The 26,364-nt window shown below is 33.2% G+C and overlaps 3 protein-coding genes across 3 annotated transcripts; 2 read left to right on the top strand and 1 right to left on the bottom strand.

Moving 5' to 3' along the window:
• Positions 1 to 1,465: 1,465 nt before the first annotated feature.
• Positions 1,466 to 16,033, top strand: LOC140758972 (uncharacterized). Its single transcript, XM_073095401.1, has 19 exons — positions 1,466 to 1,641; positions 3,244 to 3,316; positions 3,599 to 3,642; positions 5,587 to 5,629; positions 5,848 to 6,072; positions 6,205 to 6,354; positions 6,927 to 6,995; positions 8,940 to 8,984; positions 9,107 to 9,186; positions 10,769 to 10,833; positions 10,908 to 10,974; positions 11,100 to 11,213; positions 13,288 to 13,361; positions 14,344 to 14,441; positions 14,637 to 14,696; positions 14,796 to 14,864; positions 14,953 to 15,006; positions 15,422 to 15,490; positions 15,580 to 16,033. Exons 1-18 carry the CDS (start codon positions 1,562 to 1,564, stop codon positions 15,470 to 15,472), a joined length of 1,461 nt encoding a protein of 486 aa, XP_072951502.1. The 5' UTR covers positions 1,466 to 1,561; the 3' UTR covers positions 15,473 to 15,490; positions 15,580 to 16,033.
• Positions 16,034 to 16,603: 570 nt separating this feature from the next.
• On the bottom strand, positions 16,604 to 19,485 carry LOC140759339 (dihydroceramide fatty acyl 2-hydroxylase FAH1-like). Its single transcript, XM_073095872.1, has 7 exons — positions 19,405 to 19,485; positions 18,544 to 18,613; positions 18,148 to 18,240; positions 17,863 to 18,059; positions 17,646 to 17,751; positions 17,215 to 17,361; positions 16,604 to 17,132 (listed from the first exon to the last, which is right to left on the bottom strand). Exons 2-7 carry the CDS (start codon positions 18,592 to 18,594, stop codon positions 17,013 to 17,015), a joined length of 714 nt encoding a protein of 237 aa, XP_072951973.1. The 5' UTR covers positions 18,595 to 18,613; positions 19,405 to 19,485; the 3' UTR covers positions 16,604 to 17,012.
• Positions 19,486 to 21,735: 2,250 nt separating this feature from the next.
• On the top strand, positions 21,736 to 25,082 carry LOC140759720 (actin-depolymerizing factor 11-like). The gene is made up of 3 exons (XM_073096352.1): positions 21,736 to 21,871; positions 23,746 to 24,011; positions 24,711 to 25,082. The coding sequence occupies exons 1-3, from the start codon at positions 21,851 to 21,853 to the stop codon at positions 24,859 to 24,861; spliced, it is 438 nt and encodes a 145-aa protein (XP_072952453.1). The 5' UTR covers positions 21,736 to 21,850; the 3' UTR covers positions 24,862 to 25,082.
• Positions 25,083 to 26,364: the final 1,282 nt, after the last annotated feature.

Below are 26,364 nucleotides of genomic sequence, written 5' to 3'. Positions count from 1 at the left end.
GCAAATGGACGAAAATTCATATATATATATATATATATATATATATATATATATATATATATATCTAAACCTGCAATTTCTAATGTGTCATATAAAAAGATATTTTCTCAAAAAATATGTCATGAAAAATTATACTTTGCAGTCATACTAAAATCCACGGAGGATAAATGATAGGAGTAGTTAACCATTAAATTTCTTTTTATACGAGTCAGTTTTTATAATAAAACACCGTCCTGAATAAGTTTTTACCGTATATGTATTAGGTTTTTACTGAAAAATATATTTCTGATAAAAAAAATTTTGAAAAGGTAAATTATAATTTAACTTACTCCCATATAGATAACAGAAGAGAAAGTAATCCTATCTCATTTGTTTGGTTATAATTAAGAGCAGAAAAGAGAAATATATTTACTATTATAGCTTTATAATATGGATAAACAGCACAAGTTATAATATCTATACGATTACTTTTTAAAATAAATAAAGATAAAATAAAATATATTTTATCTATAAATATTTCTACCTAAAATAACTTTACTTATATATACTTAAAAAGTCTTAAAATCAGAATATGATGGTTAAATTTTCTAACTTAATTAAGTGTGTCTAAATTACTAAAATATCCTACCGTATTTGTTAGGCAAAATAATTTGAGAGAGAATGTTTTTGGTGAACCATTTTTTCTTCCTTTTTTGCTATACAGAGCTAGGTTTTTTGAGATCAAACGTCATTTATTTACACAGAAAGAGACTATCAGAAAGAAAAAAAAGGAAAGAAAACGAAGCAAGAGCATATATCTAAGAAGAAAATGAGAAAATAACTTATGTAAGATAAAGAGGGCATTTTATCTATAAGAATACAAGAAAAATTAGAGAATAAAACGCACTAACTAATTCATGACTTTATTTGAGACTTTCTTTTAAAAAAAATATAAAAGTAAATTATTTTTAAGTACAAATAAGTAAAATGTGTTTAACCTATAAAGTAACATAAACAAGTAGTAATATCTATATGATATAATATCGACACAAACTATAATATGATATTTAATTATTCTCCTTTAAATTTGTAAATAAATAATATAATAGAATATGAGGTATATTTGAAATATTAAAATATATATACTTTTCTTTTTCTCTCTCTCTCTTCATTTTTTGTTAGAGAGAAAAAAAGTGACCCTCTTATAAGCTATTTTTCTCTCTCACTTTCTCTTTTAAACAATTAAATCCAAATAAAAGATAAAGTGACTTTCACTTATCTCCTCCCTCACCTATTCTCCCTATCCAAACTGGATGTAATAAGTGAATTTGAGTAAACTGAAATAGGGTTAAACTGTAATTTTTCCAAAAGAAAAGGAGAAAAAGATAAAATAAAGGTTTATTTACAATAAACTAATAATGCAGGGTGCTATTTGCAAAAGGCAAAGCCTTTTTTCAAACATAAAATTACATACCTCAAACGTGATCAGGATCGTTTTCGACCTCGAAGTCTCGAACTAGAGCTCAAGAGAAAACGAGCTCATCAAAATACCCCTACGGGAAGGATCAGATCGAAGGAAGCAATGGGGGAACGACGTTACAGCAAGCTCGAAGAAGCCCTCGAGATCAAATCCCTCCGCCGAATCATCAGCGCCTACCTCAAGTATCGATTCTCCCTTTCTCGCTGTTAAATCCTAGGGTTGCTTATCTACTTATTGTGCGATGAATTCTATCTGCCATTAGTTGATTTTCGAGTCAGTTTTCTGTCAGTGTTGTTAGACTTCGGCATCAAGGGCACTTGGTTGGGTTGCTTGATGTAGTTGGTGTGGTTTCCGATGGTCCGTAGTTTCTTGGAGACGAGGGAGTTCAGATTGATTGGTGTAGTTTTCTACTACGTGCCCAGTGCCTCGTGCATGGGCTGCAGATAAGAAGTGTTGAAGATGGGAGTCATCTTACTTGTGGTCATTTCATATTACAACGAAAAAGTTTAGGCAAGCGAATCTGTGAGACTTTATACCGGAGAGGTGCTCTAATGGGAAAATTGGATTGACATTTCCGGGTTCCTTTATGAGAATTCGTAGGCAAAAGGAAATGTTTGACTAATTGCAGGGCTTTAATGCCTAATAGCTAGGCGGGTGCCTAGACAGGTTCCTAGATTTCAAGACTGTTAAAATATAAACAAACAAAAGAAATAATTATTGGAGAAGAAGTTAAGAACTTAAAATTAAATACAATCAAAACAGTATACTAATACATTATTGTTAAACACTATAGTAAACTATTAGAATCTACTAATTTATCAACACGTACAACTTTCAGAATTAATCGACATATTAAAATAGGATATGAGATAATAAAGCAGTGTGGGACCTAAGTGGAGCCTAGTTATATTATAAGATGGGAGCTTATGCATTAAGGCGGAAGTTTTTTAAAACAATTGTGAAGGCATATGACAATAATCACTAATATTTGTTGGAATTTGCTTTTTGCAGTAAATCATAAATGGGAGTTAATGATCCAATGATTAACTTGGAACCATCCCAATAGATTGTATTTTATATTGTTTGTCATCATTCATGAAATCTATCCAAGAGAAGAAAAAAGTCTTTGTAGTATTGATGGCCCCGACAAATGTGGCAAAATGGAGGAAAAAAAAAATCTTTTATATATAGTCTTCTTGATACATTATTGTGGTGGTCAGTTGATGCCATAACATTCTTAGCTAGATAATTGCCATAGTCAGATTATTGAAGCTACATCTGTCCGTTTTTTTAAAGCAATAATGGACCGGAGGAGCTGGCTTTTATTTGTTCTACTGTGGTGTATGTTGCCTTGCTGGCCGGGGGCTATGCATGTCATTTTCTTTTGAATAATATTAATATCATGCAGCACTTGCACTATTTGGTTATTGATTAGAAGATGATGTAGTTAGTGCAATTTCATCTCCATGTAGAGCAGTTTCTCATTATGCTCCAAACTAATCTATATTTTTTAAACCTTAATGTCAATGCATCTTCATATTCACTTTATTTGCTCCACATACCAACCCTCCTTTGTTTCATCTTTATGAAAGAAATACGTTCTGCAGTAGCAGATTAACATATCACTATTTACTGGGATATTCCTAAACTCTGAAGCTTCTCTTGACCTACTATTAGTTTTGACTTTCAGTATCATGGTTTTAATTGGTATACTTTTTTTTTTAACTTAATATTTTTGGACTTTTCATTGTTCTTATTTACTTATTGCAAAACCATTTTTTTAGTTATCCAGATGCTGCTTTAGAAGACGTCAGCAGATGTGAACGATCATATAAAAAGCTTTCACCTGCTCACAAGGTGATTGTTCCCTGTCTTGGACTCGTCCTAGATTTTCTTTTAAAATTTTTTTTAATCTTGTCTACTGTCTATATTTGCTATGGATTTGCCCAAGCAATTTACCCTGTGATATTGCAGTGTAGCATGACATTATTAATGCAGCTTCTACAGCTGCTGCTGCCTGCGACTACCCTTTTGTGTTGAATTTCTTTATTGCATTTATTATTATTTTGTCTTTAAGGTAATACATAACCTGTCTTCATTACTATGGCCCACTGATGTGCTTACCTCATGTTTATGCAGGCACTTCTCTCTCATCTTCCTATAAAGTTCCAAAGACTTAGAAGGTAAGTAATTTTTTCCATATATACACTCTTGTACTAATGATATATAATTTTATGTGACAATACAATAATAACAGTGTTGATAAGTTTTAGTAGTCATTCAGTTTCATAGCTGTTGCATAAAGCCTGCAGGTTGTCATGGTAAAATCATTTTTCCATTCTATTCAAACTCTACATTTTATAACATGAAGGAAGATATCACAGGCTTGTAAATAGCCTATGGATATCATATGAAGCTTTTGTATTTTCTGTTCTGCTTTTGGGGTTTTATACTGGGACTGTTTGTCGCCAAAATTCCCCATAAGGATAAAGCTAATGGCGGAAAATGGAAATAATTGCTGCAGTTGACCTTCAGTCCTTGGACATAGCACTAAGTTATTAACATTGTCATATAAGTGAAGTTTGATGTCCCTGATCTAATTTACATTTCTGTACCACATGATGCCAGTGAGATGAGTGAGCTAATTTGTTACTCTTATAGAAACTCGGTACTTTGTGTTGATATTGTTTTATGGTATCATCTAAGAATATCATATGAAGCTTTCTGGGCTGCTTTTGGGGTTTTTATACTGGGACTTATGTGTCGCCAAAATTCCCCATAAAGATAAAGCTAATGGTGGAAATAATTGCTGCAGTTGACCTTCAGTACTTGGATGTAGCACTAAATTATTAATGTTGTCATATAAATGAAGTTTAATGTCCCTAATCTAATTCACATTCGTGTACCACATGATGCCAGCGAGATGAGTGAGCTAAAATTGGTATTCGTATAGAAACTTGGTACTTCTTTAGGTTAATATTATTTTATGGTATCATCTAGTGACTCTCAAAATAGGGATGTACAGGTATGCTGCCTGCCACTCCAGTTCCTTTCATCCCTCTTAATAATTATAACTTTGGCACTTGTCTAGTGATGGAGATAATTAGTTCCTCAATGTGGATGAAAATGGATCCACTATGGAGATATATGTATACTCATTTGGATGTGTGTTATACCCAGACACAAGTGTTACATGTCTGACTTAAATTTCAATAATGCTGTATGGTCAATACAAATAGAAAAGGTCGTCAGAGATAAGAAAATGATGTCCTGTATATGCATTTTTTGGATAAAACCAGATATGCAAATAAATCTTATAGCTATTTACTGTTCTAAATTAGATCAAAGGTTAGTACATGTTTCTTCAGAATCATGTTGGATAAGTTCTTGATATGAAATATCTCATCAACTTCAAAGGGATCGGTAGGTCAAGACAGATTTAGCCTTCTAAAGTCTAATAACAGTTAAGTCCTGACTAACTTGTTTGTTCTACTTACAGCTGAACATATTGATACATATCTGATGTCTTAGATTGGATAAACTCGACATGGGTTTTTGAACCATTGTAGAATATATATTGGATGAAATAGCTGCATAAGTAAGCCTATAATAGTCGAAATCAGGTGTAGATGGTAAAGAGGATGTTTATATCCCATTTTCTTTTTGTTGATATTGAGCATAACTATAAAGTCAAAAGTTCAAAATACTCCCTAGAGCAGAGATTTGATATTCACCTGAACCGCAATGTGCAACTTGCACTATCAAAACATCAGGTATCTTCGGACTTCTCCACTTGATTAATTGAGTTTAGCATTGAAAGTTGTGAGGACTGAGAATATAAATTCCTTCTTGTAGCATCCTCAATTTAAAATAGGAAACCCTTGTGTTGGGTTCATTCATCACATCAACAACTGAACTGGCACATTGCATATGCATTAATGGTAGCAAAACAGGCATGAGGGTGCAATATGTATCATATATTTATTAAAAACTTAAGCATGTGTAAGAAATAAAAGAAAGTTATAAAAAACCAAGAAAACCTAAAATTTCAAAATTTCCTGCATACATAAATGACAGGTTGGTGATTTCCTGATGAAAGTTATTTTGATCTGTTATTTTCTTTGCAGGTGTATTTCTATGAATACATTTTTTATCATGACAATGCTTCAGGTATACTGTTTTCACACTATGAATATTTATGTGTTCTTTCAGTTAATGTTATATTTTATGTCATGCTAGAGTTAATATAATTTATAATTGTCATGCTAAAGAGAATATACAAATGTTGTTTAAGTTACAAAGTGCTCAGTTTTGGAACGTTAAACTGTGCATGTTTACCACTTAGTCACTTACTGTATCTTTGCTGTTCTAATGAAAAAAATATGCAGGCATTTGAACCTCCACTTGACATGAGCCAGGATATAAATGTTGACGAACATGAACACCTGGAAAATGCCCCTGAACACCATCATGAAGAACTTCCTTCTTCTAGGGATTGCTCTAAGCAGCCTGTCTCTATCACTAGAAGCAATTCTTCTCTGTCTGGGCCATCTAGTTTTGTTGAGGAAGATGATGTACTTGGCAAGTCTCTGAGAGAAAATGATGATAAAGAGGTCTTACACTGGATCCCTAACTTCTAATTTTAGGGAACTTTTTTCTGTTTCTGAAATGCTGCTAAATACAGAATCTTGAGAACTCCTCTACATCTTTTCATTAGGAAATTTGACTTCTGTAGATAACGACAGGAGGTGCATATGGAAAGTCCCTGCAAGTCCATTGTGGACAGGTCTGCGAACTCTGAGTACCATAGAATGCTGTGTGGTCATAATGAAGATGATGTCAAAGATGCTTGTGATCCAGCTGCACACTGCTGTGAGACGACTCCTAACGGAAATGTGAGCTTATTATCCTTTTATCACTTATAATGTCTTTACTCTATGTTTCTTGTATCTGTTTTCAGATTGTAAATGTGCACCTTATTTTTACGTACATAGTGAAGTTTTTGTCTGTGTATAAATATGAAAAATGGAATTTGAGATATTCTTTATTGTTTCTGTCCTACCTTTAGTGTAGTTTATCAATTTTAGGAATATTAAGCTTACTGATAAGACATACACATAAAATCGTTATGGGTATTATTTGTTTCTCAAACAACTATTTCATTATTTTAAGACAAAATTGTGGCTTTGACTTTCTGCAATCTCCTAGTTAGTAGGAATCAGTTCACTTTAGTTATGTAGTACTTGCCGATAGACAATGAATTGGGAAGATTAACTCCTTATAATATTTCCATTTCTTTATTGTGGTGTGCTTCCTCTTTTTGGTAATTGTGTCCTTATTGTTTTCCAATCTTTTTATAGCCTTGCTGTCCATGTCAGTGTTGTAGTTCTGATAAATAGTTCAATGCTGTAAAATGTTCTAATATTCTTTTTCTATTTTTTTCTCACCATTAATCTTGTTTATTTAGGCAACATCATCACCTGATTGGATGGATTCATCACTACAATTGAATGTCCCTCTAGTTGATGTTGACAAGGTAAACTTGATCTACTGAACATACCCTTGAATCATGGAATTCTTTTGTTGTCTGTTTTCTTATAACTTATAAGAGTTAATATATTATTGGCAATTCACTAAACTAGAACTTTTTTCGGTAGTTATATAGTACACAAACAAAAGTTTTCTCATCTAGTCGGGTTTCCTGTTGAGAACATGCTTCAGAAATTCAAAAAGGGTTCTAACCTTAATTGGGGCCTCATCAAGATTGGGGTGGCTTTTTTCGTTCTTGTTGTTGTGAAAGGTTATTTTACCCACTATATGTAACTGATTGATATTTTGATCTGCAAATTATCTGGTTAAAATGGCTGTCATTTGAGCAAATGATGAGAGAAAAAAAAACAAAGCATGTCCTGGAAAAATGCTTTGGCAGGAGAAACTAGAATACTGCCTTCTACCATCACTCTTCTATTATTGCAGTGGCTGTAACTTGTTATTCATCTTTAAAATAGTAACAATAAATGCTTCTTAGCGTCAAAACGTGCACAACACACCACATACCTGACAACTCATATTTGGTTTCATGCTCTTTTTTCATGTTGTCTACTGTTAATCCGTCCTTTGACATACTCCATATCTCCATTCAATCTTCTTAAGTATACACCGTTGTTGGGCAACCAGATTATGCTTTTGATCTATGCTCTTTGGTTCCAAAAGAAATGCAGTTTCACATGATCTTCTGCTCTTATTCCTTCTTCTGTAACATGAATATCTCAAGTTCTCACATATATGGTTTGCTTTGTAGTTAACTTGTGAAGCATTTTAGATATACTTGCAGGACCACTATGTACCTTCTTTACGAGCTTTGGCAAGACAAATAAAGATAAATATTGTTGTCTTTTATAACTGAGAAGTCATCTTTTGCAATTTTCCTCTTGTTTCAGTATGTTCTCTGTTTGTAGTTTCATTTTCTTTTCATTGTTCTTGTTTTTGCTCATTGTGCTTACTGTACTTTGACAGCCAACCTGTTTATTGACCTGCAACTGGCATCTTGTATTTCATCGTGTATCTGATTAATCTTTGACTTGTACAATTCCAGAATAATTGATGTATTGTATTCTCTAACGATGCTATTTAAGTGAAGAATGTTCTTCCGTTCTAACTTCCTTTATAGCTTGTCTTATTTTTGTTACTCCTTGAAAGGTTTGTCTCTATATCATCCTCATAGACAAGATCTTAAACTCCCTATTTTATGTATAATCGAGATTTGAGAGACTCTGAATATCAGTGCCTTGGTTGAATGCCAGAGCATTCTACATGGTTTTTTTCATAAAGATCAGAACTTATTATATAAGGATTTCTGTTACAGAAATCTTCATGTTGGGGTTTCTGAACTTCTCTTTTTTAGTAGCAATGGTTGTTTATTAATTACGAAGATTTTGCCCATTTATTCGGGCTCAAGTGCTTAACATATTTAAATAATTGTTATCAAATTATTAGATTTTTAGGCCTTGTTTGCTATGAGTTCAGGCCTTTCTCCTAAATTGATTCAGGGACCCCTAATCTGGTTCAATAATCAAATATCTTTTTATATTTTTTATATCTAATTAAGTTTACTCTTAAGAAAATTAATACTAAGAAATGTGACTAACTAATTGAGTTCAAAGCTTAACCTCAAACCAAATAATACCTAAAAATTGGTTTCATTTTTTTTATTGCAGAAGCATTGGTTATGTATTTGCTATTTCTGGGGTTTCTATTCATGATGTAAGCCTAGTTTCTTGTTTTACTTTGGCCGGTGAAGTTCAGGCAAACTTTTTAGGATAATGTTTATTTTTTCCTTCCTTTTTTTCCACAAAAAAAATAACTTTTGTTCTGTTACCAGTCAATCCATTTTACTGATAGATTATTATTATCTCCTTTCAGCAAAAACCATCTTTGTTCTTAATACTTGCTTACTGTTCCTGTTCTATCATAATGTCAGGTAAGATGCATCATAAGGAACATTGTAAGAGATTGGGCGCAGGAGGTAGTTTTCATGTCATAATAGATTTAACATGGAATCTTCTTGAAGACCAGAAGGTTCTATGTTCTTTCTGATTTTGGATTAAATATTGAAAGCTCTTTCTTTTCTTGTTTCTATTTTCACAGGGCCAAAAAGAGCGTGACCAGTGTTATAAGCCCATCCTTGAGGAGCTTAGTCGTCATTTTCCAAATCGAAGCAAGGAAAGGTGAACTTTCAGTAGGAAGTAGGCATCAGTGATCTTGGAGAACTGTCTTTAGAATATACGTTTACCTATCAGCAAATTATTATTTTAGTGAATGTGGAGCCTCAATTGGGATAAGTGTTTTTACTTAGTTATCTTATTTATGCTTACCCTGTTTGGAATTACTTCCAGAAAATATTGTAAGAATTGTGTGATATGATAAATTTCAACTTGAAGTAAAATGGTACTTGTAAATTTATTTTATGAAAAATTATTTCTTAGCATCAGGCAGTTCATGACTTTTATGTTCGCACCCTAGAGATTTCGATTTGTCTACTTCAGATCCTGCAACTTTAGCTAATTCATAAAAATGTAGTTCCTACAGAAGGTTCCTATTCTCCCAAAATAGTGTACTAGATAGAATATTCTCTTTCTTTTGTTGGGTGATAAGGGTTTGTGCCCCAAAAGACAAGGGACTCCTTTCCTGATCTTATTGCATCAGAGTTGAGAGACATTAAAGGAGAGACGAAAGGGGGAAAAAAAAAACCATGAGGGAATCAAGTCTGGCGACTACACCGACCATTTTCCCTTACAATAGTATCGGTGTTTGTTCACACTTATATGTTTGTATATATGTATACATATGAACCTACTCAGAATATGCTTACATATTGTTTAGCTACAACCTACTGAATTAAGTGGAGGCTTACTTTGGCAAAATTATCTTGTTGTAGTATGAGAGATGTCCAATCAATACATTTTCTTTTTAAGAACTCACTTATTTAATATAGAATTTGTTCCTTTTAACTTTTCTTTAGAACATACAATCACTGAACCATAGTTACTTTTGTATGTACATGACGATTATGACTTGACTTAGGTCTTATGCTCCTCCTGAATATGAATAATATATATACACGACGATTTTAGTGTGAAGATTTGAATTATTCTAAAGTAATTTTAACCTGTGGCCCCCAAGAACTAAGTAAATGGTTTCTTTATTTAGATGGAATGCCCTCTTTCATAAATGCTTTGCTGTTATTAAATTTTGCTCAAGTTTTAACAAGAAGTATTCTGAGATAAGTAAAACATGATGAGCTCTGTGGATCATCAATTATGTACTAGGACTACAAAATTCAGTTGTTCCTCAGGAACATCGAAGCCTTTTTGTATGCATGAGAATGTGTATGTTTGTAACCTTGCATGTAGAAACACAACACTGAACATGTGTTCTTTCTGTGTGTTACTTAGCTGTCATATTTTATCTTGTTTTACTGCGTTAATGCCATTAAGTATGTGTCTGTGTTGATATGTGCCTACGCATGTATCTCTCTGTAACTTTATGCATGCAAGTGTATCTAAAACATATATCAGTTCATATTACTGTTGTGTTGTTATGTTACAACTTTTAAGTAATTTATTGTTTTGTACTGTTTTTCCAAGAATAACGTATGGCTAATGTGTCTTCTTTCTTGCTCCATTCCATTTTTTCTTGAAGATAAAGATAAATGGGAATCACCTTTAACATGCACTGAAGAGTGAAGATTATGCCATCCTAATGAATGTAGCAGTTTATTAATTACTGTTCTTTTATTGAACTTTATAGGCCGCCTTCTTGTCTAGTCCCGGGTGCTGGATTGGGAAGACTCGCTCTGGATATTTCTTGTCTTGGTAAAAGGAGAATTCTGTAGATATATTCCTCACTTGTTTTGGTGCTTGATAAGTTGGTATTCATTGATAAATAGGTTTTGCAAGCCAAGGAAATGAGTTCTCATATTACATGATGATTTGCTCAAGTTTCATTCTTAACCAGTAAGTCAATGATCATATATATTTATTTTTATCCTCTTCTTACCTTCCAAAAGATAAGAGATTAGTGCAGCTTTATTTCTCCAATTCTTATGGATACTTGTTCGACAATATCTGCTCTTTATCAGTACCCATGAGGCGTATGAGTGGACAATTTATCCTTGGATCCATAGCAATTGTAATTCTTTTTCAGACAATGACCAACTTCGTCCTGTTTCATTTCCAGATATTCATCCAGCAAGGTATAATGTGCTTAGCCTTCCCTTCAACTTTCTTTCTCACTTCCAATTATTATTTACACATACATCAGTATGTATCTACATATATTTCTCTATATCTATATATATGTATATATATATATATATATTTCATTCTTGTCATTAAAGTACTAGTTTGCATTATGGATGATAAGTTTAGCTTAGCTATTATTTTACAACAAGTTTACACATTAAAGTTTATCTGATCTTAGGTTTGCATTATTGTAATCTAAGAAATTTAAGGTTTCTTAAGTATTTGGTTCTGTACGGACTACAGATCTATTGACAGCAACATGTTGGTTGAATAATTATTATTTTTAGAATTTGGGATATTTTGTACCTTTCTTATACTAAAACTAACAAAATTTACAGACACTTCTCTTTTAGTTTTTCCTTGTGGATTTCTTGAACCCTTTGTTTCTATCGAAGGCCATTTTTTTTCTACTTGTGAGTCTATTAAATTTTGCCAGTAACTCTCACAGAGCTCCCAGTTTTGATTGAAGATAATATGATGTTAGAATATCACAAACTTGAGTCGTCTTATATTAGTTTAGGATAGGCAACATCATTTTGTTTAAATCAATTAGGTTTTGGCCCTGAGTTTGAAAACTTGACAAGCATTTTGTGTAATGTCAATAATATCGCTTTTATTCCTGAACAATAATGGCGAGACAAATGGCTTTTCTGTCTATGTTTAGTCTTCAGAGTTCCCATAACTTAACTCAGAAATATGCATCTGGATAATTGGTTTACTATGATTTTTCAGCATTTGATGTTGTGCAATATTCTGGCAGGTAATATGTATTTCAAGATTATCTGCTTTTTGATGATTCACAAAGTTATGAGTCACCATATGTAAAGTATGTTGAGCTTTTATAGTTTCTTCATTTTAACATGCTAGTATCAATGGAGTCATGAACCAGTATGACATAGAAAGTTCCATAAGGATGCATCTGTCGCCTATTTGTTACACTTTAATTAAGCAGAGATTACTGTCCCCTCTTTCAGGATCTTTTTCAGTGGGTCAATTAAGAACCTCTATGGATGTTAACAAGATGGTGAAGCTCTTCCCTGGGGAAAGAAAGAAAATTTAAATTAAGAAGGATTGGCAATGCTTAATATGTGATACCAAATAAATTCGCTTCTTTTGCATTAAAAATCGTCTGGGCCCATTTTTTAATCATTTCAATGGGTGATAGATTATTTATGTGGAAGCTTTTAATTCAGGTCAATCCAATATTTCAGTTTGTCAATCATCGTGTGAGTTGCATGTTATATATGACATGTTGCGATATCTTGTTTATTGCTGTTAATTTAGTGGCTGATATGTGAGTATCTGATAATTTTAAAATAGGCTACAATCAGTCTTTCACAAACATTGGTTGGTGAACAATGACTCTTGATAAATTTAGTGAGTTATGATATCTACATGAGGATGCAAATATTAAATTCTAGTGATGTAATATAACATGCATCTTTATGATGTCTGGCTTATTATTGTTAAAGTTAGCTGTTGATACTTGAATTTTCAAAAATTTTGAATTAGGCTTTAGGTGGTCTTTAGCATGCATTAGTTGCATCGGCTTCTTTTCATGGAAATAGTGAATGTGATGTTCTTATATCTGAATTTTCAATTGTGTTAACTGTTGGTATTTTAGTATTATTTGTTCTACAATGGGGTGTTAATCCTATAATTGAAAACTTCCCAGTTCATGGCTACTGAATGTGTTACTCAAAGTAGTTTGCCTTCTTACCTTTAGGTAATTAGTATCATTGTTTAAGCAATTTGATTTCTTGACAATCTAGATGTATGTCAGTTATGGTTTCATGGGCACAATAGTTTTGAAATTAAGTGTAGGTAAATTCTGAGATTCGTATATTTGCCAGTATGTATAAATGGTGGGCTGACCTAGTGTTCTACATCCTTTCTGCTTTTGTATCTTTAACCCTTGCCATCACATATATTCTATCTTTTCTTAATCTTTTGGCTATCTTTATCTTCTTTTCCTATTGTTATTTGACATAACTCATGTGTATTGTTATTCTGCATTACAAACAGTGCAGGAATCACTGAGGGCTTTTCTATGTGCGGTGGTGATTTTGTAGAGGTCTATAATGACGAATGCCAAGAAGGTAAATAAGTAAATCATAGCAGTATCTAGATGGTATACAGTATGGAAGAAATAAATAAATAAATCCTGTATTTAGATGGTGGACAATACGGACTGCAAAAGTCAGAAACATGAAAATTGCAAACAGATTTCTGCCCAATTGGAAACCTTAGTCCACTGCATATTTAAGATGTGTGCATGGAAAATTTTTTGCTTATCTTTGAGCAGCACTTGGAAGATGTCTATTTATGGATCACTTATACAAACATTATTATCTTTCTTGGTTTCTTAAAAGCTTTACTGCGGCCAGTGATCTGTTCTTCTATCTGTTTCAGAAATTTGATTCTGTTAGCAACTACCTATCTTTGAGGTGGTGTTCTAATATATATTTATTTGAAAATGCTTCTTTTACTGTACCATGAGTTAATCTTGTACTTGCGTCAATAGCTAAGAGGGTCTGTGAGTCAGATGGGTCGATGGGCATTGGGCCACCTCAGCATGATCAGTCTGACTTGTGTTGTCTGCAAAAGCTGGGTTCTGGCCCTAGAGTGAAGATCATTGGACGAATCATCCAGGTGGATGGTGAGAGCATAATGGGGCACCTGACATGTGATATATTTCGACAAAGATCCTGAATAATGATTCATTGAACAAGTGTACCATTAGTTAAACTAAAAATGCAAAGGTGAGGAGTCAATTTGTCCTTGGTTGCAGGTGTTAAGAAGGCAATAGTTTTGTCCTTTATGGCCTTGGCTATCTTTCTGTATTAGTAATTGAGAGGTTGCAGTGTGGACATATGAGGATAGATTAAGTGTGGTGTTTGCGGTCTCAAACTGTGCCATAGATTCAAGTAACTTGAAACTTTAGGAGTAATTTTTAGTATCTTTTATCATACTTTCTCCACTACCAATATTTCCAAGAATGCTTATGCTGTGTTAATGCTTATTCTTTGTCTGGTTTATTAAATCAGTTCCATATCCTGATGGCAGTTATTTGTCATGCAGCTTCTTGGGATGCTGTTGTGACTTGCTTCTTCCTTGATACAGCACATAATATTGTTGAATACATCGAGATTATATCGAAGATTCTGAAAGATGGTGGAGTAGGTTCTTTCATAGCTGTTTTAAGTGGTTCTGCATATTGTTATACTTCATAGTTCATAGTTATTGTAGTTTCACTGTTTATAATTGCTTAGTATGTAGGTGCACAGTAATTAATTTTCTTCTCTATATTTGAGCTAACAGGTTCTCTTTCATTGTCTTATGGTGTGAATCTGATAGTTTTATTGGTTTAACAGGTGTGGATAAACCTGGGTCCTCTTCTCTATCATTTTGCAGAATCATATGGGACGGAGGATGTATGTAGTTTCACATTATACAAATATTTGTAATTATATCCATATATATATGAACACATAGATAAGCCTTTTAACTCATTGTGCTTTGTCCACTCTCAGGAGATGTCGATAGAACTCAGCTTGGAAGATGTTAAGATGGTCGCATACCACTATGGATTTGAAATGGAGGTTAGTTCTGATACTCATCAGTTCATAATTTATATATGACGTAGAAATTTGTTGTATTATTCAATATTTTTTGTACAATTCACTGCAGATGGAGAAAATCATAGAGACGACTTACACTGCAAATACTCAATCTATGATGCAAGTAAGCTTGTGATTTTTGGGTTATCCAAGAGTTAATTTTTTCTGTAATGGGGAAGTATAAATATGCTGTTTCTACATCTAGGCTGCTGATATTGGCACCATCCAATATTATGAAAATTTATTGAATCAGAGCTATTTTATTGCCTTACGTACCCATATAAATGAAATCCAACTGAATGCTCTGGTATTGTTAAACAACTATTTTAGCAAATTGGACAAAGCCATACGCACCCAAGGCAGCGTATCTGGCAGGGTTTCACTGAAGCTCGTGGGATCACCTTTTTAACAACTTAACTGAATATCAAAGTGTGATATTCTTAAGTATAGCTGTAAAGCTGCACTATATTGTTAGCCTAACTGAAACTGCAAATGTTGTATCAAGTTAGATTTTAAGTCGTTTTGTCATTGGATTGCAGAATCGATACTTTGCAGCCTTCTGGACAATGAGGAAGAAACTGCAATCGTGAATTAATGGTGTTGTTGCGGTAAGAAGTTTCCATTTGCCATTTGATATGGAGAAAATTTACTCGATAAAGATGATGGCTCATATGGATCTTTGAAATTCTTTTCACAGATTAACATCATACCGATGCATGTACCGCACTCATGGAAGCAGTCATTACATGAAAAGCTGTACAGTTTGGTCGTAAGAGAATGGATTTACCTCTTTCACTTAAAATATTCTTAGCTGAAATTCAAGTCACCATCTCTTAAAACTTGCAAAGCAGATGAAACTCCACCTACCAGTTGTAGCTTGTCTTTCTTTTGGTGCTTCGTTATATATTTATTAGAATCACCTCTCTTATCTAAACCATATGTTGTCAATGATTCTTGATAGGGAGAAATTGCGATGTTGAGATACTTGTGTCACTGGTGAAAGTAAAGTACAAGAGTTTTTGTGGACGATATTAGTGGGGAAGTGATTACATTTTACAGGTGAAGTGACATTTAACATTATATTCACTCAACCATGGATAACATTGCTCCACTGCTTCGCTTTTTATCAAAGTTTCAATTACTTTAGACAATTCAGAATTTTCTTAGGTTCAACTTCTTCATTGCATTGGGTTTCTAACTGCTAAAGTTTTAGTTCTTTCCAATACTAACAAAATTTCAGCATATAGATGAAAGGAAGGTCGCTCTAAATTCGGATCTAAGCCATACAACTCTCTGGTAATGACTAATTTATTTCCATATTTAACGTTCCTGGAAACATTAATAATAAAACAAGATTTTTGGAATGAAAAAATATATACTTTTTATTGATTATCTTTCTACAAATTGCATAAATCAAATAATAAATGTTATTATGGAAAGGGGTATAATGATAATGAAAACATTTTTGATCAATTTTACAAAAAACAAGAGTTTAAAATAGTTTTTGTTTTAGCAGCTTGAAAGACAAGCTATGCAAAAACAGTGTTTCAGAGAGGTACATATAAGAGATTTTTTGAATGATCTTAAAACAATCAGTTCATTAATCTACACTGAAGGTACGAAAATCAGAACAAGAAACACAATTGGGTGATCGATTTATAAAAACAAGCAATCTAAGTCCACTTTTATCGAACTAAAGATCATTTTGAAACTCATAAATCTCATTCAAGTTGCTGACTACTTTTTATGCATAAAATCTAATCCATGTACAAGAAAGGGCATAAGTAATTTAATAAAAGAGAAGGCCACAGCAAAGCCCATTTCCAGTAGTTTTTTTTGGTATATTACAAGTTGTCTTCGTAATTTCGGCACCAGTATGCGACCCACAGAATAGTCATCATAGTAACTCATAATTGCATGCGCAAGTATAAAGCAGAAAAAACTGGAGATATGATCAAAGTTAAAATGGAACACCTACTTAAATAAAACCTACGTACAAAAAGGACGGCACGTTTGCGTCATAATTAAACTTTTTCTTTTGCAGATAGAAGGTTAGAAATTTTATCTGATTATAAAATAAGGTCATAACGAATTGATGGGACTGTAGGGCATGCTTAGATCTCGACGATGTCAACTGCATTTTCCCAAGGTTTTTGTGTGGGGCAATGTCCCAAATACGATGTCCCAAAGTGATGAAGTTATGCCAAAACCTTTGTTTTGTATTCTGAAGTGATGATTCAAATGATACTTCTGAGGTACAAAAGCGAACACCTGTTAGAACCATATGCAAAAATCTTGAAAGAACTAGAGAGCTTCTAAGTGAAATCCTCACCTTGAGACTCTTAGCTGAGTTATTGTATGGTTGTCCATGATGCAGGTAATAGTGAGTGCAGTCATACACCACATAACCCAACAGGCCACCTCCAAATAAAGCAGGAGTGGTGGATGGGGTTGCCGTGAGCTTAACCAGATTCCAGAACTTACAAAAAAATGGTTACAGAGAGTTAGAAGCTCACTAATAATAGGTAAAACATTTATCAGTTTTGTCATCCAAGGGACAGATAAAACAACACCCCAAAAACAGATCCATATAATATTTGCAACAAAATTCTAATGATCTAAAAGTGGTTGTGCATCCTTGTTTCAATTTAATAAAATCCACTACTAGGCATGTAGTTATTCACTAGTAGCAAGTTGACAAGCTCATTGATCCATAACTTGACACTCACAAGTCTTATCAGCTAAACTGAGGTGAAGCTGTACCAGTATACATAAAATTGCTGCGGGCACTGGAGGAAAGACCAGCCGAAGTCCATCCATGGGGTGCTTATGATGACATCCATGAAGAAGATAATGTGCTGTATTTCCCCTGCCACATAGGATGTTCAAAGTCTTTTAGCTATATGTGTTACTTCAACATTATTGGGTAAAAAGAATCGAACTCAGCTTGAAAAAGGATTAAAGAGAAGAGGTGAACTACCAGTAGCTTCTAGTTTCAATGTGGAAAAGGAACCGATGTATAATATATTCAATCAGTGTCCATAATGATACTCCAAACACAACCATTACAGTTACTTCAGGAATTGTACGACCCATGCCAACAGACATGGTTAGACACCAGCAGACAACTGGAAGCCAAATGACTGGAATGGCCCACCATTTAGTACGTGTTAGCAACTGGAATTTTCAAGCTAAATGAATTAGTTAATCATATCCAGAATCTCTCATGAGCTGTCTATTTGCAGATCAGACATGGTTATGCTACCTCCAAGAAGTCATTTGCAAAAAAACGCGGGCCTTCCTTGCTAACAATAGGCTGATGAACCCATTCCTGATAATGTTCCCCAAGATGGCCTACCTTAATAATATCACAAATAAACTGGTCAACTGATGGACAAGGGAAAATACTTGATGTAAAATAGAATGTAATGATCAGAGCATTAACATATATATGAATTGCAACAAACATCACAATCAATAAATTTGGCAGGCTTTAGTGCATTTTCTTTGATGGCTTGTTTTAATCACCTGAAGGGCCGACATCTCTAGTTTCTCATATCCAATGTCGGTTTCATGTCTATACTTAATTTTCATATGGTATTAAGAGAGTCGAACAACTGCAGTACTACCTTGAGAAAAGAGAAACAAAAAGGAAATGCACCTGAAATACAAGAGGCTTATCCAAATCCACCGAGAAGTCCTGCATGATCATACCCTCACTTCTAGAATTCCTGGGCATTGAGGAAGGAAAGCAAGAATACATTAATATATACAGCATAAAGAGCATCTCATATTTAGTTGACCACAAAGATACAGGACCATACAAAACCAAAGCTATGGGTTAATAATGAAAATATATTACACAAGCTTGCAGACATGTTTTCATCCATCATAGTAACACATAAAGTGAAGATATTATACAAATCCGCATATGGGAAATAGCACATGCCAACATTCTAGTAGTGATTTCCAAAGGTTTCTCGCAAATAACTCTCAAAGGAGCATTCCACAGCTAGATGGTTCTGCTGCATGGGCCTTTATGCTGGAACCAAATAAAATATTGTCATCAGCACCAAAATTGGAGAGGGGGGAGGGGGGGACCACAGCAAATCATCTGCAATCAAACTCAAACAAAGAACATTGCAAGAACTTTTGTCTCGTTCCTATTATCTACTCAGACACGGGATCCAAAAACCTTTTAAACCATTACAATAGCATTGCAGGTGTCTTAATTTCCAATCAAACGAACAATAATAAAATCTACCTTTACATAACGTCATCAACAAAAACTAGAGATACGCTTAAGAAGATAGCAAGCAAACAAACGAGACAGACACTAAAACTCAACTCGATCTCAAACCAGTACTCGGATCCTCGACAGCTAGATCAAACCTTAAGAGTACAAATTGATTAAGAGGTAAGAAAAGGAGAAGGCAGATCGAGAGATCACCAACTTGAGATGCAATCCAAAGTTTCATACGAAACGAAGTGATCGAAACTAAAGAACACCAACTGGACGAACCTGAAGGATGCGAAAGCGATCTTAGAAACCCTAGCTTTACGCCTTCGCCTCTCGAGTTTTCTCCTCCGGGAGCAAAGCGCGCTGGGAGGAGAGAGAGAGAGAGAGAGAAGGGTTTATATACCAGTATTTTTTTTTTCATTTTTCACACCATTAATTAATTAATTAATTACGTGTTGACCGTTGACCAATAAACATATATCACTTTCACCGAACTTAATACAAAAGTAATCTATTTCACTATAGTATTAAGCAAAACACTAAAATGTTAAGCATTTTACTCATTCAAAAATAAAATGCTGATTATATCATTGTTTTAATTTAAAAAATTCATTAAAAATTCAACTCTTTACTAGGGATGACACACATAAAATATGCTAAACATTTAAAAATACTATTATTAAAAATATTAAAATATTCAACGTCTTATTAAGATGCTGAATTACTCATTTTAAATCATAACTTTCTGATCAACAATCCACTTTGAATATAATATATTTTTATGAAGATGAAAAAAAATATAATAATTTTGATCGAAACTTGATTGGACATCATAGGTAAAAATATATATATAAAACTTATAACATTATAATTTTATGCTCGATTATCCATTTAGTTATAATATATGTTGCTGGAAAGATATAAAAGATCTGGGTTGGTATAGTCATTCCTCGCAACTAATTAAAAAAACATCTTCTAAATTATACTTTTAATTTTTATGATAAAAATGTTGAAATTGTTTAGTATTTATGAAAACATAAGCCGCTGAACAATTTAGTATTTAATAAATAATGTTTTTTTTTATATTTTCACTTAAATTTTTTTAATATAGTAAAATAATTGTATTTTAATATTAACTTTGAGGCATAAGCTATTTGAGGAATAAAATTCAAAATGGAGATAGTTTGGTCAAAATCTACATAGTCCCCCTTGAACTGATAAGACACATACACCGTGTTTGACCGGGAATGGTTAGGTTTGTTCCTTAATTCTCCGGTAGTCTATTTCATTGACCTCTGAAATAGACTATAATTAAATTACCAAATTACCTCTCTAAACTACTTGTCTATTATTGTTTAAAAGGATGTGTTTTCTATTCCAAAATAGCCATTTTTTCCAGATTCTTTTGTCCTATTTGTAGAATTTTGTTGTCCTTGGGCCTAGATTACACGCCAATTTACTACGTATAGTATGCTCACCTGGTATACATGCTAACAAGCAGGGGTGTGAACTTGCCCAGTCTGAGATGGTCTCCATTTAGCTCAAATCGAGCCGAGCCAAAGTCTAACTAGAGCCTATTTTTGAGCCAAATTTATGGTGAGGCGGACTGAGCCAAGCTTAAAACTAGGCTATATTCAAGCGAGACTAAACCTATTATCTAAGCCTAGCTGGACCGAATCCAACCGGTCAAGCCTTAAAATGAGCTAAAAACTATTTAATATATATAATATTAATAAATATTATATTTAAATCAAACTTGAGCGAGCTAATTTAAGCTCTGACTCAACTCAAAATTCAAATCAAGCACAACAACAATACTTAAGCTTAGCTCAGCTCAAGCCGAGTTGAGATTGAGCCACACAAGGGGGCATGTCGAGCATAATGGGTAGGGCGAGTAAAAGTCTGTCTTATGCCCATCTATTACTATTTCATACTTGGGTGACCTGAGCTCGATTAAAGTTACATATGTACCACTATATTATAAATATATATATATAGGTGATATAGCAGTCGATAAATAAATATTTTTTTTATTATAAAGATGAAAATATTCATCTTTTATGCATTAAAAAGATTTTATTTTATAAGAAATGAAGTGAAATTTAATGAATTAGAGATGGATTCATATGTTTATAATATTATCATGATATAATAATACAGAATTTTCATGTTCTTATATGAATCACTATTTACTTATTAATTTGCCATATATTAACGTGGCATATGATGTGATATAAATCCTAGGTTAGTTTAGTTAGGTTTAGATGTAAATTAACAAGTATAATAATTATATTTGATGTGATATAAAAAATAAAAAATAGAAAATATTTGAATAAATAACTAGAATATAACTTTGTGGCATAATAAGAATAAATCTGGAGATATCCATGCGCGGAAGTTACTTTTGAATTTTTATCTTAAAACTTATTCCAGAATCAATCATAGCTGACATAATAAACGAGATGGCGATATATCCTACTTTTCTTTTTGTAAAGAGATGCCAACTTTATACTAGTCCCAGTCACACGGACAACTTTATCCCGACGAGTTATTCATCATCAGCCGTTTGATTAAGATCAAACGTCTCACAGAGGGGGGAACTATTCTATATCTCCGCTTTCGGTGTAAATATTCCTAATTCTAAATTTTATTCTTCCCTTCTCCTTTCTCTCCTCTTTACTCTTCGAAGCTCTTGGGATCCATCTACGCTTCCAATCTCGTCGCTCGCATGGCTTTTCTTCGATCCTCTGTAGGTTTTCTTTCTCCCCTCGATGGTTAGGGTTGTTATCTCATTTTGGGTTGGTTATTGATTTCGATTTGGCTATTTTGTTCTGGCGGAATTTGTGTTACTGGAATTTCTAGTGAGTAGATGGAGAAGATTTACTGCTCGAAATGGGTTTTATGTTTGGAGTTTTCTGTAGGTATTTGTTTGGGATCTTTTGATCTCATTTGTTGCTATTAGAAATCCAATTCCTGTCCGTCTAGCGCAAGATTGTTGATTAAAATGTAAATTTTTATGGAAAATTTGGTGTCAATTAGATATATAACATCTGAGGAGCGATTTAGAGTCCTCTTTAAATTTTTACTGTTTTTTTTTATCATAATCTGATGAAGTCAATGGGAGTTGAGTGTAATCATTGAGTGCTGGATGTTTACGGTATCAAGAGCGGTTAGTTGACCTGTGGCATTTGAGCTGTAAGATATATCTATATGCACACCAACTGATTCAAAACGAAAGGATGGTTCACGTTGGACAGATTAAGATTATCACGTCTCTCTTCAATGCTATTCGACATTTGTAATAAGATGTTTAAATTTACCATGGGATGGGAAATCTGATTCCCTGCAAAGCCTTCGAACATATAAAATTTAACCTGACTGCAAATTTTACGGACCTTTAGGATTAATGCATTTTGGTTTTCAAAGTCTCAGGTAAAGAAGGAAAAGTTCATTTCTTCCCCAGCTTATCCAGAATTTGGGCTTTCTACTTCTCTGATCTCACATGCGTGTGTCAATTTATTGTTTTATCATTGTTTCTCCTTATCTTGTTCTTATCGTATTACTATGTTTCACTCTGTATATTTTATCATTTTTGCTTGTCTCTTTATATGAATCTAATGGTCTTGATGTATTTAAACAAAGGTTTTCTCGATATACTTCACATGTTTATAGTGTGTGTCATTGAATCATAACTCCTCTTTTTAAATATAAGGAGCCTTTTGTACCATTCTCATGTTTACTTATGGAGCTTTGAATTTGTTTAAATAAGGATTGTACTGTGTCATTGTTCATCTATTCTTCTGTGGTAATCGAAGAATGACAAACTCTTTCCAAACGAAGAGCATATTGTGTAATTGTTTACGTGTGACTTTTTCTGTTATACACCATGGATTTCGTTAGTCAACCAACTTCAATGGAACAGCTGACTGACATTTAATTGATTTTTAAATTTGAAGATCAGCTGGGATGTGATGTTCATTGGACCTATATATGAAAGTATAACCCACCTTAAGTAGTTTAGTCCACCTGTTACAAGCTTTTTGCAGCCATTCACACAAGTCCAACCGACACACTTGTGAAAGAATGAGTATCTCTGAAGTCTTATTTTGCAATTTGCTACTTCAAGTAACTTTACATTGAACAGGTTTTAATTAGAAACACCTGATATTTTATGCATTAGTCTTGAGAAATCCTGAGATGGTAATAGCACATTTATCTATAATATTCATGTTTCTTTATATATGGTTATATATGAACGGAACATATAGTTATAAAAGAACCTATTTTGGCAAATTAATGACATATTCTCCCCGTCATTTTATTAACTTGCCTTACCAGCTTCCTACATTTTGAATGAAGATATTCTTTTTCCCTTTCTATTTTTTATTCTTCTGTTATCTCAGAGAATTCCTGTCTTGGGCTGTCAGCTTAATGTACATGTGATTGCTACTCAACTGAATTAAAGCATCACATAGAAAATCATTTAGTCATTTTTTTAATTCTGGCATCTTTTGGAAATGAGTCTTGTCCCACTGCAAGAGATTTTTTTTAAATTTTTTTATTTTACTAAATGGTGTTATCAATTGGATAATCTCTGTTTTGACAATGCCTCCTTTCTTTCAGTCAAATGCATCCTCTGGGATGGGTGTTGCTGAGGACTGTAAGGGTAAATTTTTAGAGCTTCAAAGGAAGAAGACACATCGCTATGTAGTTTTCAAAATTGATGAAAAGGGAAAGGAAGTTATTGTGGAGAAGACGGGAGGTGCAGCTGAGAGCTATGATGATTTCATTGCTTCTCTCCCTGAAAATGATTGTCGATATGCCATCTATGATTTTGACTTTGTTACTGAGGAGAACTGTCAGAAAAGCAAGATTTTCTTCATTGCCTGGTGAGGTTTTTCATTTGGAACTCTATATTCAACATTGGTTTTTCTTTTCTGCTGCAGTCTTACAAGATGAAACCTTAATAATAGATTTAAACCTTTAATATGGATAAAGGATGTAGTGGGTTGCCAAACTGTTGATTTTTAAGATGGGTTTACTATGTACCATCAATAGCACCTAACCTATGCTCATTTTGGCGGGTTGGAAAATACCAGACAAGGAATATCACAAATATTGTTTGTGTTGGTGCCGTAGATCAATGTTATTACATGAGGACAGTCGATTGCTCATCCTCACATGTGCCAAATCCTCAAAGGCCTCGAGTAAGGAGCTAAGGGTCCAGTTTATGATTTTTCAGTACTAAATGGCATGATTACGTTGTGGCCAAATTGCTGGAGTTATCTTGAAAAAAAAATTCTATTTGTCTTACATTATGTTTCAAAAAATTGCTCATTATTAGCATGGTAGGACAAGATAATAGCTTGACTGGAAAACTATATATAATTTAGTTGGATCTGATGAATAGCAGTCTGTTTGTTATCCTGGTAAGACTAGCAATCTGTAGTTCTTGCTAATTTGAGCAATCTGTAGTTCTTGCTAATTTGAGCAATCTGTAGTTCTTCCTAATTTGATCATGCTCTAGTTTTTTTCTTCTTTTATTTCTTAAATTGCCTTATCATGCCATGTAATTTATCTCCTGCAAGGTCACCTTCTGTATCTCGGATCCGAGCTAAGATGCTGTATGCTACTTCCAAAGATCGATTCAGGCGAGAGCTGGATGGTATTCACTATGAGATTCAGGCTACTGACCCGACTGAACTGGATATTGAGGTTCTAAGGGACCGTGCGCATTAAACTGAATCTTTCGAAAAGACATGCAATCTGAATCAGATTGAGTAAATCAACCAGGCCCTATAGAGAGCGTGGTGGTGAAATGATCTTCAGATCTTAAATAATGATACAAAACTTGGTTGTGCTGCTTGAATATATAAATGAAGTGCTGCTGAAAATTGTTATCTATGTGCAAAATGAACTTGTAAACTAGCTATATATACTATCTGATTACTATTCTGTTACTTATGTGGTTGTACTTCTGCTGCATTGCAGTCTGTGAGTATAGATGTTAAACTATAGATCTACAAAACACCTGAGGATGCCTTCTTCATTCTCTTACATATGCAACCTAATTTGTCCACAAAGATTATGCAAGTTTTCCAGGTTTTCAAAACGTTAATTGGACTGATATGAGCATGGAGCTTACTAGATTATGGGTAGATTGATGAATGTAATGAGAGAAACACAAGCTGTCTCCCCAGTCTTGGGAGCAAGGGAGTGAAAGGTAATAATGAGAGAAACTTTTACTTCTTTAGTTTGGGTTCTCTGCTCATTTCACACTATATTGTGTCTTTATTGTGGTTTAATCATGTCTTAGAGGAAGAGAGAAGACAGTAGTGGACAGGGAAGGGAGAGGGAGAGATGGGCCAAAGTGAGGAGATAGGATAAAGGAGAGAGAAGAGAGTGAAGTCTAAGCTCATATTTAGTTCAGAAATGATTTTTTTTTTAATTCAGAAATATAACTTATTCTAGAATGATAGTTAAATATTATAATAACCTCATTATAGAATACAAATGTTATTTATTAAAATTATATCTTATGTCCCACACAAACTCAATTACCAATTTATTCTTAATACTTTTACAACCGCTCTATTTCACAGTAATTTTATAAAAAATAAAACACATCTTTTTCATCTTTTCTTTACTTTATATTACATAAAGATAATTATTATACTCTAATTTATGAATACAAGTGAATAGAATAATATTTATTTTTAAATAAAAAATTTATTTTAAAAATAAAAAAGAAGAGTATTTATTTTAGAATTGATATTATTTATGAGTTGCGTCGCAAAATTCTAAACACCAACATAGAAAATATTCTCTCTCTGGATTTGTCTTCTGAGAGAAAAATTCTCACAAATTCTTATGAAAATTTTGGCTATTCAAATATGCCCTTTTTTTCATATAGAAAAAAAAGAAATTATATTTTGCCCCTAAATTTATTTTAGGCCCTATATTTTGTTGTGTCATTATATTTCTTTATAGTTATATTTAAATTAAAAATCTCATATTTTTCATCCTATTAATTAAATTATAAATTAAATTTAAAAATACTTGTGGATAAAATTATAGATGACCGAATAAGCTTTCTAATGCATTTTACATAGTAATAATAATATGATAAAAATGTATATCTGAAATCCGATGGGTATATTTAAATACCTTAGAAAACACATGTCTAATGAATATCTTTAAATTTAATAATTTTATGAAGAAAAAAATAAGAAGGAAAAATAA

This window comes from Typha angustifolia, chromosome 4 (assembly GCF_048772165.1).
Source record: "Typha angustifolia cultivar Huaian chromosome 4, ASM4877216v1, whole genome shotgun sequence".
In the NCBI taxonomy this organism is placed as follows: domain Eukaryota; kingdom Viridiplantae; phylum Streptophyta; class Magnoliopsida; order Poales; family Typhaceae; genus Typha; species Typha angustifolia.
The sequence above is the reverse complement of the archived record's forward strand: the minus strand, read 5'-3'. Positions and strand labels throughout refer to the sequence as shown.

Bases quoted from the DNA above. Each gene is read 5' to 3' on its own strand.
- LOC140758972 (XM_073095401.1), top strand. From the start codon at position 1,562: ATGGGGGAACGACGTTACAGCAAGCTCGAAGAAGCCCTCGAGATCAAA. The intron at 10,834-10,907 runs GTAAAAGGAGAA...ATTGATAAATAG, and splicing joins TCTGGATATTTCTTGTCTTG to GTTTTGCAAGCCAAGGAAAT. The intron at 11,214-13,287 runs GTATAATGTGCT...CATTACAAACAG, and splicing joins CCAGATATTCATCCAGCAAG to TGCAGGAATCACTGAGGGCT.
- LOC140759339 (XM_073095872.1), bottom strand. From the start codon at position 18,594: ATGATCATGCAGGACTTCTCGGTGGATTTGGATAAGCCTCTTGTATTT. The intron at 18,060-18,147 runs GTAGCATAACCA...TGAAAATTCCAG, and splicing joins TTGCAAATGACTTCTTGGAG to TTGCTAACACGTACTAAATG. The intron at 17,752-17,862 runs GTAGTTCACCTC...CCTATGTGGCAG, and splicing joins ATTGAAACTAGAAGCTACTG to GGGAAATACAGCACATTATC.
- LOC140759720 (XM_073096352.1), top strand. From the start codon at position 21,851: ATGGCTTTTCTTCGATCCTCT. The intron at 21,872-23,745 runs GTAGGTTTTCTT...CCTTTCTTTCAG, and splicing joins TGGCTTTTCTTCGATCCTCT to TCAAATGCATCCTCTGGGAT. The intron at 24,012-24,710 runs GTGAGGTTTTTC...ATCTCCTGCAAG, and splicing joins AAGATTTTCTTCATTGCCTG to GTCACCTTCTGTATCTCGGA.